Raw genomic sequence first — 21,466 nt, 5'->3', positions numbered from 1 at the left:
ACCAACCAGGGCCTCCAAACAAAGCGAAGGCCTCACAGCTGCAGCTGCTCCACCCGCCAAACCCCCCAGCTTCCCATCTCGGAATCCAGACACGTCACTCACGTCTAAAATGTACTCCTGCACCACAGCGTGCAGGATGATGGTGATGAAGATGTAGAACAAGACTGTGACCAGGTCCTTCGGCCCGTAGTGGTAGTGCACCGTCTCGCCATCTGTGGAGGCAACGAGAGCCACGTCAGCATCCCTGGGTGAGGAAGTGCTCTGGGACCCAAAACTGAAAGGAGATCTGGAGCAGAATGTGCTATCAAATGCTTCCCTTTGGCTGTAACCCCAGACTTAGAGGATGTTCTTCCCGAGAACCCCACCCACCCTCTGGACTTGGCCCTTGGGAGCACCAGTGCAGAAGGGAAAGGAGAAGCCAGCACACGGCATATCATGACGATGTCTCCTGATCGGGGCAGGAAGGCACAGTGGCTGCAGCCAGCAACTGGAGACCACCAACCTCCATCATTCCCTGGCTGTGTGACTATAGAAAAGTGACCAACCTCTCTGAGCCGTAATCGCCTTCCCTGTAAAAATAGGATTGCAGTTATACTTCATCGAGGAAGCATGATGCAGGGTTAAGAGTGTGGACTCAGGACTTCCCTGGTGGCACAGTGGTTAAGAATCCGCCTGCCAATGCAGGGGACATGGGTTTGATCCCTGGTCCAGGAAGATCCCACATGCCACGGACTAACTAAGCCCGTGTGCCACAGCTACAGAGCCTGTGCTCTAGAGCCCACGAGCCACAACTATCGAAGCCTGCGCACCTAGAGCCCGTGCTCTGCAGCAAAGAGAAGCCACCGCAATGAGAAGCCCACGCACCACAACAAAGAGTAGCCCCTGCTCTCCATAACTAGAGAAAGCGCGCAGCAATGAAGACCCAACGCAGCCAAAAATAAAAATAATTAAAAAAAAAAAAAAAGAGTGTGGACTCAGAAACCTGAGCTTGTATCAAAGCTCTGCCATTTATTTCCTCCCTCTTTGTTTTTATTTTTTTGATATTGATGTTTTTTTTTTTTTTGCCAAACCACGCAGCTTGTGGGATCTCAGTTCCTGGACCAGAGATTGAACCCAGGGTGAAAGCCCGGAATCGTAACCACTAGGCCACCAGGGAACCCACACCTCCCTCTTTTTCAAAAAAATTGAAGTATAGTTGATTTATAATATTGTGTCAGTTACAGGTGTACAGCAAAATGGTTCAGCTATATATATTTTTTAGATTATGTTCCAGTATAGGTTATTACAAGATATTGAATATAGTCCCTTGTGCTATCCATTAAATGCTTCTTGCTTGTCTATTTTATATATAGTCGTGTGCAACTATTAATCCCATACTCCTAATTTATCCCTCCCACCACCTTCCCCTCTGGTAACTAACTATAAGCTTGTTTTCTATGTCTATCTGTTTCTGTTTTGTAAACAGATTTATTGTATTATTTTTTAGATTCCACATATGAGTGATACCATATTTGTCTCTGACTTACTTCACTTAGTATGATAATCTCTAGGTCCATCCATGTTGCTGCAAATGGCATTATTTCATTCTTTTTTATGGCTGAGTGATACTCCATTGTGTGTGCGTGTGCGTGTATAAAACTCCTTCTTTATCCAGAAAAAAAAAAGATGAAAACTTTAATTCAAAAAGATACATGCACCCCAGTGTTCACAGCAGCACTATTTACAAGAGCCAAGACATGGAAGCAACCTAAGTGTCCATCAACAGACAAATGGATAAAGAAAATGTCATTTATTTCCTGTGTGACTCTGGAGCACCTCTGACCTTTCTGTGCCTCAGATTCCTCATCTGTAAAATGAGGATAACAGCAGTTCCTGTACTGCAGGGTTACTGTGAGAATGAGGTGACTTCAAAAGTGCAAAGTGCTTACTTAGAATAGTATCTGGTGCACAGTAAGCGCTATACATGTATTTGCTATTATTTTTGTGGTTGTTGGGCTATTGTGAGGATTAAACGAGATAATCTGTATGCAAGATACTTATCAGTGCCTATAACCATGGTAGGCATGCACTAAATAGTAGTTTAATAAAATATTATTTCGTAGTAATAAATTAGATGGAATCCCAGGTATCTAAGTTTTGTAAAGCTCTGCTACTACAGCCTCTCTCTCCGCGGACAGAGGAGGATTCGTGCCTTCGTTCCAGTTGGCAGGCCTGGATCCCTGGTGCTCTGTGGCCCGCCCTCCCCCAAGCAGACACATTGGTCCCCTTTCCAGCTGTGCTGCCTTCGTGCTGAGTCACACACGAGTCATCTCTCTTTGCTGGGATGCGTTTACCAGAAGGCAGGCCAGGGTGGGTGAGTTTCAGGGTGGCTGCAGAGCGAAACAGAGCTGATTGGGTCACTCTGGGAGTCAACCCATGACCCGCCACCCTGGACTGGGAGAATGCACTGGTGGTCGGGGGGTGGGGGTGGGGTGGGAGGGGGCAGTAAAGACATGGAGCGCATGAACTTTGAGATCAGACAAGCTTTCCCTCTCCCTCCTACCTTCCACAAAGACCCTACTCTGTGAGAGCCACTGGGCTAATTATTGAAACACGGAGATAAAAGACGCTGCCCTGGCTTCAGAGAGCACAGACCAGTGGGGAGACTGACAAATAAATGTACAATGACCTACAGACAGGCAGACAGCCACACAGGGAGCCAAGGCAATGGAGGGCCGACTCCAGCTGGGGCAGCCCCTCAGGGTAAACAGGAAGATATAGAAACTTGAGAACAAGCTGGGGCAGTCAGGTGTGGGGAGGAGGGCATCCTGGGCGGAGGACGCAGCATCTCAAGGATGCAGGCAAGGAGGATGCAGTGCTGCAGGCAGCCAGGGTACCACATCAAGGGGTGTGGACTTTATCCTGAAGGCAAGGTGGAAACATCAAAGAATTCAAACTCAATAGGAAAATGAACAAATCTGGGCTTCAGAAAGTTTACTCTGGCAGCAGTAAACAGCATCGTGCCTGGAGGTAGACACCAGTGATGCAGGTAAGGAACCACAGGGACCTGAATTAAAGGGGAAAACGGAACAGGGAGGGAGGAGGGCCATCAGCGGCAGAGACCTGGTAAGACTAGGTGACTGACCCGGGAAGGGACTGAGATCAGGGAGGGGAATCAGCACCGAGGACCGAGGAGGAAACATGCGAGGAAGGGAAGAGATGGGCATCAGCACCGAGGACCGAGGAGGAAACATGCGAGGAAGGGAAGAGATGGGCGTATGGGTCAGCCTCTCCTTCCTGCCCTTCCATCATAGGGCTGGCATTACCCTTGCCCTGCCTTCTTCATAAGGGAGGATCAAAGGAGACTAATTAGATGGCAGCATATTTTGAAACTATAAAATAACTAAACACATGCAAAGTTTCACCATCGAGACCAGCCTTATGAGGCAAAATAGGATTTATCCTCAATCAAACGAGCATGGTCCCAAAGCAGTTAAATGACGTGTCAAGACTTTGGATTATCCATCTTAAAGCCTCTTCAAGTCACCTCCATTCGTCACCCCATATACTATGGTTCCAAAGAGATGTGACCAGAGCCTTGAAACCTTCTTGAAACAAGAATGGATGGATAGACTAATACATTCTTTTTTCCTTTGCTGATGAGAGCTCCTTGCATGTTTATTCATCCACTAATAAACCACGTGCAGGGCCCCGTGCTGGGGGACAGCAGGGTACGAGGGCATGGCCCTGCCCTCTCAGAGCTTAGCCAGTGCACACCAAATTCTCTACACCTAAAAACCAGAGGCCAATAACAACAGCAAAAACAAAAAACAACCAGATTGAAAAATGGGCAAAGATTTGCCGGAATATGGATGGACCTAGAGATTATCATACTAAGTGAAGTGAGTCAGACAGACAGAGAAAGACAAATATCATGTGATATCACTTATATGTGGAATCTAAAATATGATACAGGGGCTTCCCTGGTGGCGCAGTGGTTGAGAGTCCGCCTGCCGATGCAGGGGACACGGGTTTGTGCCCCGGTCCGGGAAGATCCCACATGCCGCGGAGCGGCTGGGCCCGTGAGCCATGGCCGCTGAGTCTGAGCGTCCGGAGCCTGTGCTCCGCAATGAGAGAGGCCACAACATTGAGAGGCCCGCATACCGCAAAAAAAAATAATAAAATAAAATATGATACAAACGAACTTATGTACAAAACAAAAACAGACTCACAGACACAGAGAACAAACTTATGGTTACCAAAGTGGAGAGGGAGAGGAGGGATAAATTAGGAGTTTGGGATTAGCAAATACAACCTACTATAGATAAAACCATCTCAAACCCATGAGAATAGCCACAATTTAAAACAAAAAAAACCAAACAAACAAAAAACAGAAAATAACAAGTGTTGACGAGGGTGTGGACAAATTGGAACCTTTGTGCATTGTTTGTGAAAATGTAAAATGGTACAGTCACTATCAGAAACAGCAAGATGATTCCTTAGAAAACTAACAATAGAACTACCAGATGGTCCAGCAATCCTACTTCTGGATACAGACTCAAAAGAACTGGAAGCAGGATCTTGATGAAATATCTGTACACCCAGGTTCATAGCACTATTCACAACAGCCAAAGGTAGAAACTACCTAAGTGTCTATCAACAGATGAATGGAAAGACAAAATGTGGTCTATACGTACAACAGAACATTATTCAGCCTTAAAAAGGAAGGAAATCCTGTCACATGCCACACAGAGATGAACCTAAAGGACATAACGCTAAGGGAAATAAGCCGTCACTAAAAGACGAATACTGTATGATTCCATCACAGGAGCTTCCCAGAGGAGGAAAATTCACAGAGACAGAAAGAACGGCGGTTGGCAGGGGCTGGGGGCAGGGAGGATGGGGAGTTGCTGTTTAACGAATACAGTCTCGGTTTTGCAATGAAGAGTTCTGGAGGTTGCACAACAGTGTGAATGTACTTAACACTACTGAACCGTACACTCAGAGATGATTAAGATGGTCCATTTCACGGTATGTGTATTTCGCTATAATTTAAAAAAAACACCAGGCCAGGTGTGATCAGTGCTGTGATGTGGCAGGAAATGAGGAGGGGCAGGGCCCTGGGGAGGAAGGGTCACTGAACGCAGGCCAGAGAGCTGGTGAGGGTGGAGTGGTCTGGGCAGAGGCATCCGGGGAAGGTCCAGCTGGACAGAGGATTGGCGTGACCTGCAGAGCAGGGGTGGGCAAGCCATGCCACGGGGGGCTCCCCCGACAGGTCGTGGTAAGTCACGCTTCCAAAGGCAAGGGAAGGTTCTGGAGGACTGAGTCACAGACGCGCTCTTCCTGCCAGGTGGATGGGCTGGGGGGCCGGAATGGGACCGGGAGGGCAGTCAGGAGGCACTCACAGGAGCCCAGGCTGGGGGGTGGGAGCGCCCTGCACTCAGATGGCGGCAGTGTGGTGGAGAAGACAAGTTGGGAGAGGTGTGGGTGATGGAACCAAAAGGACCAGCTGGCAGACTGGCCGTGGAGAAAGACCCTGAGGTTCCCTCTGGCATCTGTCTGCCCTCTGTAGCCCCCGAGCTTTCAGAATGCTTCAGCGTGCTGTCTCATTTGATCCCTGTAACCACCCACAGCGTGGGCAGAGGGGATGAAGAAACAGGGTTCACAGGGTAAAGGGACAGGGGCCATTTCTCAGATCTCCCAGTGTCCGGCCGCCCGCCCCCCTGCTGGTAAGAAGCTGCTGCTTTGATCTCTCTCCCTACAACAGAACAAGCAGCATGGTATCCAGATACTCACGGGCTGTGCTCTGATGCATGCAGATTACCTCTGCTGCTTGCCCCTTGTCTGCTGCCTGCCTGCTTTTCAACAGGGCAGGAAAGTAGATTGGTTTGGCCCCTTCTGCTTGCCACAGAGCTGTGGAGGTTGGAACTTTGTGTTTTTCCAAGAGGCTATACACAAATGGATATTTTGGGGTTTTTTTTCTTTTTAAATTTTTGGCTGCTCACTAATTCTTATAAAAATCCTCTCACTCCCCAAGTTAGAGCTCTGACCCTTTAAGCAGTGCCCCTATCCTGCATGAGGTCTCAGAAAGAACGGCGATGGTCTGGCAGTGAGCGACTATGATTTTTTAGAAGAGTATGTTTCAGCACATCTCTGAGCTCTTAGACCAGAGAAGCGATTCTGGCCCTGAGTCACGGCAAAACGCCCGCAGAGACCAGGTGGGGAATGCAATGAGCAAAGTGGTCCGTGCGTCTTAAGATAAATTCTTTCAGCACAGAGGCCGCTGCACTAAACAGGGAACGGTCTTCAGTGCCACAATATGCTCCCCACTGTTTTTCCTTAGCTCTAGGGCCCGCTTGGTCTGTCTTCCACATTTCCACTTTGAGAGAGAAACAAGTTTAAGATCCACTTCCATTTCAACCTTACTTAAAGAAAAACAATTCAAACTGGGATACATGGTGGCTGCCAGGCAGTCTTAATGTCGGGAAGACATTAGAGAGGAGTGGAGACTGTGGCAAAGTGCAGAGTGCATGTCCCAAGGGGTGAAGGAAGGAGTGGGGAAGGCGCTGGGAGGGGCGTGGCCCCATATTTCAAAAGCAAAGAGAGAAATCCCTACGTGAATCATCTGATTTTAAAATGCCGGTGACTAATTCCAAAATTGTAAAAACACTTTATGGGCCAACACCAAACTGGCTAAGGAAAATACACAAGCCAACTCTGACCACAGGCCACCAATTTGCAATCCCTAGCCCAGACGACCCCTGACACCTCCCAACACCCATATTCTGTGAGCCCTCTTTCCTATGCAACACCATGGAGTAGGTCAGTATATTCCCCTGAAGGGTTAACCTCACCCTGGAAGGAACACCTTCAATAACGACCCACCCTCTGTGGATGTTATCCTGTCTTCATTCAAAAGTGACACTTGCTTTGTTTATCTCTGATCAAAGTTTAAAAAGAGAGTCAACGTGATCAATAAGGGCCTGGCTGTCCTGACAACCTCAGGTGGAGCTGGCCCTTTAGGAGCAGCGCTCTTACTGGCCTCCTGTTTTGTTTCCTATGACTAATAGACATTTTCTTGTTTCCCCTGGTGTCACCTGTAAGCAGCTTCTCCCGCATGCCTTCACAGGTCCCATCTTGTCCGGATACAGCTGTGCAGTCTCTGACCTCCTCCCCGGGACCTCAGCTGGCCCGTGGCCACCTGTGGCTGACGCTTCATCTGCTCTTTACATCCCCTTAAAGTCTGGGCACCTGCCAACGAGGCTTCTGCCTTTGTCCGAAAGCCTGGTGGCTTAAAGAGCATCACCGCACAATGTGGATGCCTCCTTTCTCTCCCGGCTTTCTTCCTAAGCCCTGCAAACCTGGATTTGTAAAAGTTACTTTCTATTGCTTTTTGTGCTTTTGGCCAACTCTGTTTTCCCATTATTTTGAATCTTTTACAATATATATAAATCCAGAACTTAGGTATGAAAAAATACCATAAGCAAAATCAAAAGGCAAGTGATGACCAAGGGGAAAATGTTTACAATTCGGATCATAAACAAAGGCTAATCTCGCTAAAGTATGAAGAGCACCTAGAACCTAAGCATGAAAAGGTAACAAACGCAACAGAAGAATGGGCAAAGGGTATGAACGAACAGTTCACAGAGAAAAGAAACACAGATGGCCCTTATACATTTAAAAGGATGCTCAACCTCACACAGAAGAGAAATGAAGGAACTTCCCTGGTGGTCCAGTGGTAAAGAATCCACCTTCCAATGCAGGGGACGGGGGTTGGATATCTGGTCCGGGAACTAAGATCCCACATGCAGCGGAGCAACTAAGCTCGCACGCCACAACTACTGAGCCCGCACGCCTCAACTAGAGAGCCTGCATACCTCAACCTACAGAGCCCACATGCTCTGGAGCCCACGTGCCACAACTACAGAACCCATGAGCTCTGGAGCCCATGCGCTGCAACTAGAGAGAGAAAACCCACACAACACAACTAGAGAGAAGCCTACATGCCGCAACGAAGAGCCCACGTGCTGCAACGAAAGATTCCACATGCCACAATGAAAGACACCACATGCCGCAATGAAGATCCCACGTGCCACAACTAAGACCCAATGCAGCCAAAAATAATAAACAAATAAATAAATAAATATTTTTAAAAAATATGCCAGACTTCCCCAGTGGCACAGTGGGGGTAAGCTGGGATGAAGTGAGAGAGTGGCATGGACATATATACACTACCAAATGTAAAATCAATAGCTAGTGGGAAGCAGCCACATAGCACAGGGAGATCAGCTCGGTGCTTTGTGACCACCTAGAGGGGTGGGATAGGGAGGGTGGGAGGGAGACGCAAGAGGGAAGAGATATGGGGATATATGTATATGTATAGCTGATTCACTGTTATAAAGCAGAAACTAACACACCAGTGTAGAGCAATTATACTCCAATAAAGATGTTTTCAAAAAAAAAAAAAGAATCCACCTGCCAGTGCAGGGGACACAGATTCCAGCCCTGGTCCAGGAAGATCCCACATGCTGCGGAGCAACTAAGCCCGTGCACCACAACTACTGAGCCTGTGCTCTAGAGCCCACACGCCTCAACTAGAGAGCCTGCGTACCTCAAACTACAGAGCCCACGCGCTATAGAGCCTGCGCACCACAACTAGAGAGAGAAAACCCACACACCACAACTAGAGAGAAACCCGTGTGCCGCAACTAAGACCCGAGGCAGCCAAAAATAATAAATAAATAAAATATATATTTAAAAAAAATATGCCGGACTTCCCCGGTGGCAGAGTGGTTAAGAATCCTCCTGCCAATGCAGGGGGTGTGGGTTCGAGCCCTGGTCGGGGAAGATCCCACATGCTGTGGAGCAACTAAGGCCGTGCACCACAACTACTGAGCCCACGTGCCACAACTACAGAAGCACGTGTGCCTAGAGCCCATGCTCCACAAGAGAAGCCACCGCAGTGAGAAGCCCGCGCACCATGACGAAGAGTAGCCCCTGCTCTCCGCAACTAAAGAAAGCCCGCGCGCAGCAACGAAGACCCAACGCAGCCATAAATAAATAAAATTATAAAAAAAAAATGCCACTCTTCTCTGTAACATGCTGTTTAAAAAAAAGAAAAAGAAGAGAAATGAGCTACAACTACAATGAGATACCACGTCATCCCTATCAGATTGGCAGCAATCCAAAGCTTGACACACACACTTGCTGAGGCTGCGGGGAAAGAGGCTCTCACACTGCTGGTGGGATGCAAAATGGACCACCTCTTCGGAAGGGCAATTTGGTAATTTCCATCGTGATTACAAACACATCAGCCCTTGGATGTGGCAATTCCACTTCTGGGAATTTATCACACAGCCGTACCTGCCACGTTCAAAATGACACATGCACAAGGTTGCGCACAGCAGCATGTTTTTTGACAATAAACTGATGGAAACAACCCAAGAAGTTTTCATCTAGGGAGGACCGGGTAAACAGACCAGAGTTATAAACACGGGGGCTTATAACACGCAGTTGTAACAAGCTGTGGCTGTGGACCACAGTGCCAGCCTCTCCGTGGATCCCAGGGGTGCACACTGCTGCATGTATGTCCACCCCAGGACCAGTGAATCAGGAACTTGGGCATGACCCAGGGATCTGTGCTTAAATTCCCCAGGGGATTCTGACACACGTACTGATATAAACAGTGGAGCCATTTTTAAAAATCAGGGAGAAATGAAGGGCAAGAACAGGTAAAACTAAGCAGGAAACGTGAAAACAGAAGAGCGGTTGCTTTGGGAGGGGGTGTTGACTGCAGGGGCCTGAGAAGGTCGGGAGCGCTGTCTCCCCACCTGGTGCGCACAGATGTAAAAATTCATCACACTGTGCCCTTAAGAATGTGTGTGCTTTACTATTGTATAAACCGCCTAGTCTGTGGTACTTTATCATGGCAGCCCTAGCAAACTAATACACACAGACACACACACAGAGACAGACAGACAGACAGACAGACACACACACACACACACACACACACACACACACACACACACACACACACACACTCCCTCCCTCCCTCCCTCCCTCTCCCAGGCTGCCCGGAGAATTAAAGAATCTGCAGAGCTACCATTTTAACCCCAGACTGCATGATTTGTAATCTATTTTCTCCAGTTTTATAGAAGGTAGGAAGACAAGGATATTTTTATGATGTAAAAATGTAGCAAAAAATGAGAGATGTAGCAAAAATGAGAGATGCACTAAAGAGAATTTGGAAATAAGAGTGCCCAGCCTCTACGTAGTTTTCCTGATGTACCATTCCTTTTTATAAGGCTAATATAACCCGGCCTGTGGCCTTCAACAAAGAAATATCTCAGTAATTCCTGGTGCCAGGCCCACACTCAGCCCCACGGCTGTTTCTAAGTCTGAGGCTTCTCCTTACAACCGGCCTGGGCAGACAACATGCAGCGCGTGAAGAGCACCTGCGAGGCGGAAAGTGTGAACTTTCTGTTAATTCACTGAGAGCCATAAAGAGGAAACAGCTCCTCGAGATCACATACCAAAAAATGTCTAAAGTCACAGCCTTTTTTTTTTTTAACTTGGATAAAAATAACATCAACAAGTTCATTGTTAAATTAAGGACAAAACACTATTTCAGTAAGAACAACCGAGTAAGGAAAAAACATGATCCTGGCTAGACAGGAGAAGAAAAGATTTGATCAGGAGAAATGGGAGTGCAGGGGAGGGGAGGCAGCCGTTCAGAGATGCTACCGGCTTGGTCAGCTTCAGCTGGTTAACAATTAGCCACAGTGACTCAACTCAGTGGTTCTTGCTGAAACCTCTAGAAGCTCCACGTGGGATAAATTCTCCGGGCTGTAACAGGGGACTGGACAGAAATCAAGTCTAGGCGGGAAGGGGACACACTTCCGAGGTGCTGTTACCTGGAGGTGACCTCTTACAGTGCCTCCACTTTCCTGCACGACTGTTATACTTAAATAATAACTGCTATGGTCTGAATGTTTGTGTCCCCTGCCAAGTTCACATGTTGGAATCCTAACCCCCAAAGATGATGGTGTTAGTGGGTGGGGCCTTTGGGGAGGTGTTTATAAACCATAAGCATGGAGCGAGCCCTCAGGCATGGACTTAGTGCCCTTATAAAAGAGCCTCCAGGGCGTCCCTGGTGGGGACACGGGTTCGTGCCCCGGTCTGGGAAGATCCCACATGCCGCGGAGCGGGTGGGCCCGTGAGCCATGGCCGCTGAGCCTGCGCGTCCGGAGCCTGTGCTCCGCAACAGGAGAGGCCACAACAGTGAGAGGCCCGCGTACCGCAAAAAAAAAAAAAAAAAAAAAAGAGGCTCCAGAGAGCTCCCTTACCCGCCCACCACGTAAGGACACAGCAAGAAGTCTGTGACCTGGAAGAGGGTCCTCACCACCTGACCAGGCTGCACCCTGATCTCAGACGTCCAGCTTCCAGAACTGTGAGAAGTAAATTTCTGTTTATAAGCCACCCAGTCTGCAGTATTTTGTTATAGCAGCCTGAACAGACTAAGAAGTTTAATAAGTAGTTTCTGCTTACTGATAAAATAAAAGATCAAGTCCAGGTCTGGCTATAAGCCCCACTCTTCCTCAGATGCCAGCCAATACAGTGACGGCAGTGAAGACTCTGGTTTATTTTCTCTTATCCATATGGACAGGACCTTAGGGCCAAAGGGGATCCTGGCCGCTGTGTGGTCCAAGGGCCCAGGATGGACCCAGATCTCTGTCTTCCTCGTTGGGTCCCCTGGGCCATGCCCACCAGCCCGTTTGGCAACCCAACCTTCCCACAGCTACCCTGGGTCCTGGTGCTGCACGGGGTGTGAGGGGCCCAGCCCCCTCCTCTGCCCTTACTGCTGTATCCTTGGGAATGTCCAGCAACTCTCTCCCTTGGTATAAAAGGACAAGGCCAGGCTCTTTGAGTCTCAAGTCTCCTGTAGCTGGACAGACCACAGGTCCGGGTTGGGCAGCTTTCGTCTGTAATCAAGTCAGGTTTCCTCCTCCGGAGCCCCTGTCGTCCACCTGTCTCTTCCCTTTTTGTCCCCCACAAGCTCATCTTACAAACAGGGGCTCGGTTTGATATGTGATGCCAATCTTCCGAGTACATGATACAAGGACAAGACAAGACTAACTCCCACCAGCTAGCAAGGGAACAAAACACACTCTGAGCCCTGGACAAAGGCCTTCGCTGAATAAGGCTTTAAAACCATCTGTCTGGGCTTCCCTGGTGGCGCAGTGGTTGAGAATCCACCTGCCAATGCAGGGGACACGGGTTCGTGCCCCGGTCTGGTAAGATCCCACATGCCGCGGAGCGGCTGGGCCCGTGAGCCATGGCCGCTGAGCCTGCGCGTCCGGAGCCTGTTCTCCGCAACGGGAGAGGCCACAACAGTGACAGGCCCGCGTACAGCAAAAAAAAAAAACAAACCGAAAACCATCTGTCTGAGGTTGTTTCGATGGGGCCGTGTGTCTCATCTTGGACGGGCTGTGAGAATAAGGGCCACGCTATGGTGTGGGAGGGTCCCGGGCTTTTCATCTCCAGCTGCTAAATGCTACACAGCAGCTGGTGGTGATAAAACCACCGGGACCAACTGAGCCAGGGGATGGGTCCTTGTCCCCTTTGCTTACTGTGAAACCAACCCTTCTCTCCAAGAGGCCCCTCGCGCCCAGCCGTCTCGCTCTAGGTGCCCATGACTTCTGGGCAGCAGCGGCCCAGCTGGAAACCAAATCCACCCAGTGACGGCACCCCCTCCCCCGCTCCTAGACACAACAGTTATAGCAAAACCAAAACTGGACGAGAACAGAAAGATGCAAATGAGTTACTGGATTTACAGGGTTTCCCTCTCTTACCTTTGGGGTTGGAAGCACAGGGTCATCCGCAAGTCTACTTAGAGCTTTTCACCCAGGGCAGCAGCACTTCAAATACCTGGGGATCTTGTTACCATGAAGGTTCCGGTGCAGAAGGTCTGAAGTGGGGCCTGGAGTCTGTGTTTCTAACAAGTTCCCAGGTGATGCTGGTCTGTGGACAACCTGCGTAGCAAGTGCCTCCTGGACTCCTGGCTTAAGGAATTGCTGGAGTTGACACAGCGACCTCCACCCTCGATTTGACAGGTGGAGATGGAGACCCAGACGCTACACAGTTTGCCCAAGACAACTCAGCAAACTAGTGGCACAACTCAAAAGAACCTGGTACATTTTAGCCTGTCTGGGGTCACCTGTTCTACATCAGAAGGGGAGCCAGCAGGCCATGAGTCTGTCTGTGGGAACGCTCAAGCCTCTATTCTTTGCTGACCTTTTACAGTCTATATACTTCTGGCCATAACAGCAGATACTCTGTGGTATTTGAATCAGAAAGACTTGGAGTGTAATGGCAAGACCAGACACATGACATTTTATTCCTTGCCGGAGCTGGGCTGGGTGTACGGTTGCAGATAAAATACAGGACAGTCAGTGAACCTTGAATTCCAGACAAACAGAGAATACTTTTCTAGTATAATTATGCCCCACATATACTTTGAGATATACTTACACTAAAAAAAGTACCTGCTGTTTATCTGAAATGCCAATTTAACAGGTGGTCTTGGATTTTTCATTTGCTAAGTCTGGCAACCCTAACAGGTGGGAATGAGAGACAGGATATGGTGACAAGAACATTTCCTGCTTAGGGACCTTTCTGGTGGTGCAGTGGTTAAGAATCCGCCTGCCAATGCAGGGGACACGGGTTCGAGCCCTGGTCCAGGAAGATCCCACATGCCACGGAGCAACTAAGCCCGTGCACCACAACTACTGAGCCTGTGCTCTAGAGCCCGTGAGCCACAACTACTGGGCCCACGTGCCACAACTACTGAAGCCCGCACACCTAGAGCCCGTGCTCCAGAACAAGAGAAGCCACCACAATGAGAAGCCTGCGCAGTGCAACAAAGAGTAGCCCCCGCTCACCGCAGCTAGAGAAAGCCCGCACACAGCAACGAAGACCCAATGCAGCCAAAAATAAATTAATTAAAATTTATAAATAAAAAAAAACCATTTCCTGCTTCATCGCTGTTGACCTTAAAGAAAACCCCAAGGACGCCGGCACTGCCCCGAGATGCACAACTTCTGACTGCAACAACTGTGCCCATCTCCTCTTTGAGTTCATCTCTATGAACAGAGCTTAATCTTCTTAACTAGCTATTATAATGTGAGAGAATCATATATTTACAGCTAGTACTATGAGTTGAACCATGTCCCCACAAAACTCCCATGAGTTCCTAACCCCCAGCACTTCAGAATGTGAGCTTATTTGGAGTTAGGGTTATTGCAGATGTAAAGAGTTAAGATGAGGCCATAGTAGAGTAGAATGGGTCCTAATCCAATATGACTGGTGTCCCTTTAGAAAGGGGAAACGGGACGCAGAGGCTACCATGGACACAGGGTAAAGACTGGTGTCCTGCTGCCACAAGCCAGGGAGCATGGCCCTGCTAACACCTTGATCTTGGACTTGTACAATACGTTACATTTCTGTTGTTTAAGCCACTCACCTTGTGGTATGTTTGTCACCACTGGCCTATAAGCACATGCTGGGAGCCGGGAAGAAGACAGGAGAGAAGGAGAGGGAGGAAAGGAAACAGGTAAAAAACCTCATCAGCATTCCCACTGGCTATTTTCTATAGAACTTGAAAACCTCTGCTGAGGGAGGATGAGGGATTTAGAAACAGTAGATCACGTTGTATGAAAACCGTTACTGCTCTCCTAAAATTCACATTTTAAACACTGAGTTGAACGAGTTACAGGCCACTTAAAGAAGCAGCTTAGAAATCAGAATTGACCCTGGTTATACAAACAGGATCCATTCCCAGGCACCTGCAGCCTTAAAGCGATTTGTGGGCGGAGGGCTTTAAATTCGCAACCTCCACGGGCCTCGGTTATGAACCGCTTCTTTCCCGTGAGAAATCTGCCCTCCTCTGCAACTTATAAACCAAACATCACCACCCTGGGTTTGGTGATCAAGGCGCTCAAAACAAAATTAAACAGGCTACTCTGACTGCACCGTCTCTCTGGATGATTTGCTTGTCCTATTTCAAACAGCCCCTAATGGCAAGATTTAAATAAAAGTCAGGCTCCGTAGCAACAGTTGATCCTCTCTTTCAGTATGGATTTTATGTCCCTTCACCTCTACCCAGGCCTTCTTCTGGCCTGGAGGAGGATTCTAGGGGTAGACTTGCATCGCCCCACCCTAGACAAATGCCCAACCTTGCAGGCTCCTGTCACACTGGCCTTCCTTCAGTGACTAGCGTGCGCCAAGGTGTCTGTGCCTCACTTGAGGCCTTCGCACATGCCGATCCCTGTGCCTGGAACGTTCTTTCTTCTGCCCAGACCCCCTCCCTAAACCCCCCTACACCACCTGCACACACGCACGGTTCAGAAGGCAGTTTCCCAGAAACATCTGGTCATCACCCTTTGATTTTTCCTTACCACACAACCTTGTATATTTCCTTCACTACCCTTATCACAACTATAATTATTTATTGTTTGCTGTGTATTATCTATTCTCTCCCTAATAAACAGTAAGTTCCGTGAGTCACAGATCAGACATGTTTTATAATTACTTTATAGTCCAGGCCTGACACACAGCAGGCACACAAATATGTCTGTATTAATCAATTAATTAATTAGTTAAAACAAACAAATTGAGGGCATGATAGGAACTTGGGGGGACACTCCTGCTCAGAAGCTTTGGCCGCAGCCCTGGAGCTTCACGCGAAGCCTTTGTTTCACGCTACGTGAGAGGGAAGCGTTTAGGATATCACTTGTCTCCCAATTTCTCTGGGAAAGTCTTTTTTCAAACTAAAAAAAAAAAAAAATCAACCCTCTGGTCATGATCTGGCTTTACAAACAGGCCCTTCCTACAATAAAGGCATGTCCCGCTCACATGTACTTCAACTGCCATGGTCCCCAGGACAACACTTCCTCCTGGTAGCTAACAAAGCAGTGCTGGGCTATGATCTCGCATCCCCTCTAAATCCAGGGACTTCCCTGGCGGTCCAGTGGGTTACGACTCCGCGCTTCCACTGCAGGGGGCACGAGTTCGATCCCTGGTCAGGAAACTAGGATCCCACGTGCCACATGGCGTGGCCAAAAAATTTTTTTATTTTAAAAATTAATAAAAGGAAATTGACTTTGGTCAGAAATGTAATGAAAATACGAGCACAACCTTTGATAGGTGGCTATCTCTTTATCAATTAATAAACTGGCATTTTGGCATTAAAAAAAGAAGCCTATGCATTTTATATTTACCAAAAAACAGGATTTATGGGTCATAAGAAGATGACCGAGGGTATTTTGGCAGTACGTATATAAAACCTTTAAAATGTACATACTACTCGACCCAGAAATTCCAGTAATAGGAATTTATCCTAAAAAATAATCATGAATGCAGGAAGTCACAAGAATGTTTACTGTAGCACTATAAAAGCTAGAAATATCCAACAATATGGATTGAATAAGTAACTGTAGTAATCCCTATTAATACTCTGTAGCTTTTCAGAATGTCTTACTGAACGGAAGAATACTGAAGGACATGGTAAAGGGTTCACCATCTGCTAACAGCAAAGAACTGCTTATGACTCAAGATTCCAAAATGCTAACTGCAGTTTTTGGGTGATGGGGTCATGTGTGATTTTTATCTTCTCATGTTTAGCTGTATTTTAGAAATTTCCTGTGAGAGTCATAAATATACTCTGGAAAATGTTTATTTAAAAATAAACTGCAGCTAGTCACAAAAGGACAAATACTATATGATTCCACTTATATGAGGCCCTAGAAGAGTCAAATGTATAGAGACAAAGTAGAATGGCCGTTGCCAGCGGGTGGGGGAGGGGAGAGTGGGGGTTATTGTTCAAGAGGTAGAGTTCAGTTTTGCAAGATGGAAACAGTTCTAGAGATGGATGGTGGTGATGGCAGCCCAACACAGTGAAGGTACTTCAATGTCACTGTACACTTAAAAATGACTAAGATAGTAAATGGTATGTGTATTTTACCCCAATTTTTTTTTTAAACCAAAAAAAACTTAAAGAAAAATTTAAATCCGTAAATCATAAGTACAGCTGGGTCTAGAGGTGTCCTAGTTATTAGGATTTTCAAGAGACAGGAGTAGAGAAGGCTGAATTTGACCTTGGACCACACAGCATCAAACAAGACAGTGTGTGTGCCTGCCAGGCTGGCGTGTGCCTGGGGATGAGCTGGTGTTGCCTAGTCTCCTGACTACGGCGCTGGCCATGGCATTTCCTGTCTCTTCCTTCACGAGTGTGGAGTTTTGTCCCTCTCCTGCCAGCGTCCCTCGCTCTGATTCTAGATGAAGGGCCGAGTTGGCTGTCCCAGAGGGGTGACTTCCCCCAGAGCCTGGCTACAGGGACTGCAGGGGCAGGAGAGTACAGGAAAGACTCCGGCCACGTCCTGCAGAGACCATGGGTTGAGGGATTTGGCCCCAGCGACCTTCAGCTAGCCGCTGGTGGAGCCAGGCCAGGAAAGGAATCTGACCTCCAAGTCCAGACAACTCTCCTGTCCACTGCAGAATGAAGAGGGGAGGGCTGGCCTCAGTGAAGAACATTCCACCTTTATTCACCGTGAGGGCACCGGCGATGCCCAGTTCCTGGAGGTGGACCCAAGAACCTCAAGCTTGCAGAGCCTCGGGCTGAGGGCTAGACGTGGCCCGAAGCTGCATCTTCACAGCAACAGGGAGTTGGATGCTGAGTCTAAGTATCTAAAATGATCATACACGTACACAGGAAAAGGACGTTTTCCAAGAACTTGGGGGTTACCAGGGCCCGGGAAAGATAGAGACCAGTGCTTTTCTTACCTGCTGTAGGCACGCTAACATTATACTGAGGTAAAATAAATAGGAAGGCAGTCTTGGCGGTGACCTGTGAAATAGAGGGAAAAAGTTCCACGTTAGCTTCTTGTCCACATCAAAAGAAACAAGCAAAGCCTGCTACCAGCCCTCGGGCCACGCCTTTCACATCTCAGACCCACAGGCCTCTCCAATGAAGGGTTTCACCTAGAGCACAAGTTAGCACCATTTGTTTTTTTCCCATTTTCTTGAATGACATCCCTCCCAATACCTGCACTAAAAGCAAAAGAAACAATCCCAAGTCCTGGATGGCATCTAGACTTGTACTCGCTGCAGATGGAATACAACAAGGTGTGCTCGGCCGGCCGAGAGCTCACCAGCAAAGGGTGCAAATCTGTCTGCCATTCATTCATTCATTCATTCAAGTGTTTATCAAGTTGGTTCTAAGTCCCCAGCATTGGTGAAGTCAGAAACTAACAGAAGATGAAGGTCACAGCCTTCCAGAGGTTTCCAGAACTTAGGACCTCGCCGAGGTTCCCCAGCACGCTGGCTAACTGCACCGTGGGCGGCAGCCCGCAAAGTTTCTGAGGCCTGAGCCTCAGAAACAGAGAATTCCAGCTGCTAATTTCACATACGCCCTACTGGGGGGCAGGACATAACACTCCACTCTGTTGGTCTGTTTATTTCGAAAGCTGCCTTTCAAATCTCGGTTGTGCTGTGGAAGAACTGAGGTCGTCACTTGGTTATTAGTAGGCAGCTCAGTCCTCTTGCAGTTCAGCCTGCAGGGGAGAGACTACAAGGTGCAGGATTCGAAGCTTGGACTCAAGAACCGACTGCCTAGGTTCAGACGCTGCCTCTGCATTTGCCCACCTCGCAACCAGGAGCCGTGGTCTTACACCTGGAGCCTCACTTCCCGTGTCTCTAAAGGCGGGATACTTGTGCTACTCCAGCTGGTCTGGGTGGCGACGGCCCAGCTGTTAGCATTGTTTAAAGCTCCCCAGATGTTTCTGACGTGCAGCTGGGGCTGAGAAGCGCCCCCACACGGTTCTGGAGCAGGTGCGGAGGCCAGGTGAGGGGCGGCCAGACCCCAGGTCTTTTCTGGGAGGCCCCTGGGGACATCTCATCAGTAGCGTTACTGGTTCTCCTCTAAACAAAAAGATGTGAAGGGTGCACTGTGGGTGTGGAGGAAACGCACTGGACTGTGGCAGAAGCAGCAGAGAAATGGTTGGATGATGCCTTCCAGCCCCTCCACCAAACGCTGTACATGCTCAAGGCACAATCTCTCCTTCAGGAAACACACTCGTCTTTTAAGCTGGTGGGCTGAAGTGGACCTCTGTGGGGTTCTGGCTGAACAGTACCCCTTTGCCCCTTCCCAACATACCAGGACTTCCAGAGGAGACAACTCTCCCCAGCTGTGTGTTGTGAGGGTGTCACTGTGGTGACCACGGCCCTCCCAGGAGGATACAGGGAGCAGACCCTCTCCCCAGCCCATCAGACCCCCTCTCCTGGGCTCTGAATCTTGAGCAGGGATGGAGGAAGAGCTGGTTAGCCCTGAGTGCCTTCCAGAGTTTTCTGCTGGGGTTCCCACAGCCTTGCCCTGGAGCACAGACCCCATCACCTGTATGAACCGCAGACGGCCTCCTGAAGTTGGCCAGAGTCCATTCCTAAGAGACATCAGAATCCCGTGCGTGGAGCACATTCGAACCCCTGGGGGAGCTTCTAGAATCTCGACGCCTGGGCTGCCCCAGCCAATCAACCCTGCCCCTCAGGGGCATCAGGGAGTCGTCAAGCTCCCCAGAGCAGCCCACACGTAGCCCAGCCTGGGAGCCCCACCTTCACCAGCCTCGCAAAGCAGGCCTCTCTGGCCAGTCACTGTCTGTGTCCTCCAGAGAATTCATTTCATTTAATCAACTTATGTTTTAGGTCAGTGTTTATTTTAACTTCAAGAGAAACATACTTTTTAAAAAGTGAAACAATTCAGAAATACGTAAAGTTAAAAACCAAATATTCACTCTACGGTCTTGGTTTTCCTCTCTCCACATGTATGGGGTCAGTTCTCTGAGAGCTTTTCCCATGCATTTCTACACTCGGAATTTATTTCATTTTACTCTGACATTATAACTTGGATTGTGTTTATGCCACTTGACAAGAGCTACAACTTCCTTTTCTAATTTTAATTGAAGTATAGTTGATTTACAATGTTGTATTAGTTTCTGGTGTATAGCAAAGTGATTCAGCGATATACATATACACATATATAAACATATACATACACATATATACTTTTTCAAATTCTTTTCCATTATAGTTTATTACAGGATATTGAATATAGTTACCTGTGCTCTACAGTAGGACCTTGTTGTTTATCTATTTTATACAAAGTAGTTTGTATCAGCTAATCCCAAACTCCTAATATATCCCCTTTGGTAACCATAAATTTGTTTTCTACGTCTGTGAGTCTGTTTCTGTTTTGTAAATAAGTTCACTTGTATATTGTAGATTCCACATATAAGCAATACTATATGGTATTAGTCTTTCTCCTTCTGACTTATTTAGTATAAGAGCTACAACTTATTAAATACTATTTAAATCACTTTCTTAGCTCTGTTAATCTAATGGTTGTTACAGGAACATAAAAACCAAGGCACAAAAATATTCAGAGTACATGAAAGTATTCAGAGTATAGTGACACAGAAAACATGTAGGTCAACCTTTCGTTTACTGATGTCAACGTAGAGATAAGTGGTTATATAATAAAAACTTCCTATACATACTAGTGCTTTTCATTACTGTTTCCCACAGGGCTACCCCTAATGTTTAACACTGAAAAGCTTGGCCAAATAAAACGGGCTCACTGTGAAAGTGTATACAGATGTGTGGACTTTTTTTTTTTTTGCATCCTTTCTTTTTATTGAAAAAGATTTTGGAAGATGGCAGTTAACAAAGGGCACAAAAAAAAATCACAGGGATATACTAGTGGAAAACATAGACAAGATAAAACTAAGAATGCCACTGGCTTCTTTAATTGGTTAAAAGCACAAAATGCAACAGGCAGAAAGTCTGTTTTAAACAAATTAAAAAGCTGTGTTTCTAGACCTAGAAAACAAACTTATGGTTACCAAAGGGGAAAGCCAGGGAGAGGGGTATAAATTAGGAGTTTGGGATTAGCAGATACACACTACTATATATAAAACAGATCAACAAGGACCTACTGTACAGCACAGGGAATATACTCAATATCTTGTAATAACCTATAATGGAAAAGAATCTGAAAAAGAATATATAGAGAGATATATATATGTATAACTGAATCACTTTGCTGTACACCTGAAACAACATTGTAAATCAACTACACTTCAATTTTAAAAAAAAAGCTGTGGGCTTCCCTGGTGGCGCAGTGGTTGAGAATCCGCCTGCCAATGCAGGGGACACGGGTTCAAGCCCTAGTCCGGGAAGATCTCACATGCCGCAGAGCAACTAAGCCCGTGCGCCACAACTACTGAGCCTGCACTCTAGAGCCCTCGAGCCACAGCTACTGAAGCCCGCGCGCCTAGAGCCCGTGCTCTGCAACAAGAGAAGCCACCGCACCACACCGCGCACCACAACGAAGCCCCCGCTCGCCACAACTAGAGAAAAGCCCGTGCGCAGCAACAAA

The 21,466-nt window shown here is 47.7% G+C and overlaps 1 protein-coding gene across 1 annotated transcript in view; it reads right to left on the bottom strand.

Moving 5' to 3' along the window:
* The window catches only part of TRAM2 (translocation associated membrane protein 2), a 74,763-nt gene that overhangs the window by 17,942 nt on the left and 35,355 nt on the right, over positions 1-21,466 (bottom strand). The window contains exons 2-3 of the mRNA XM_082663303.1: positions 17,821-17,884; positions 103-212 (exon numbers count right to left, since the gene is read on the bottom strand). Of these exons, the coding sequence (XP_082519429.1) occupies positions 103-212; positions 17,821-17,884 (174 nt within the window). The remainder of the gene's footprint in view (positions 1-102; positions 213-17,820; positions 17,885-21,466) is intronic.

The sequence above is a fragment of the Grampus griseus genome, assembly GCF_964374135.1.
Source record: "Grampus griseus genome assembly, chromosome: 10".
Taxonomy (NCBI): domain Eukaryota; kingdom Metazoa; phylum Chordata; class Mammalia; order Artiodactyla; family Delphinidae; genus Grampus; species Grampus griseus.
This window is presented reverse-complemented; position numbering and strand designations above follow the sequence as displayed.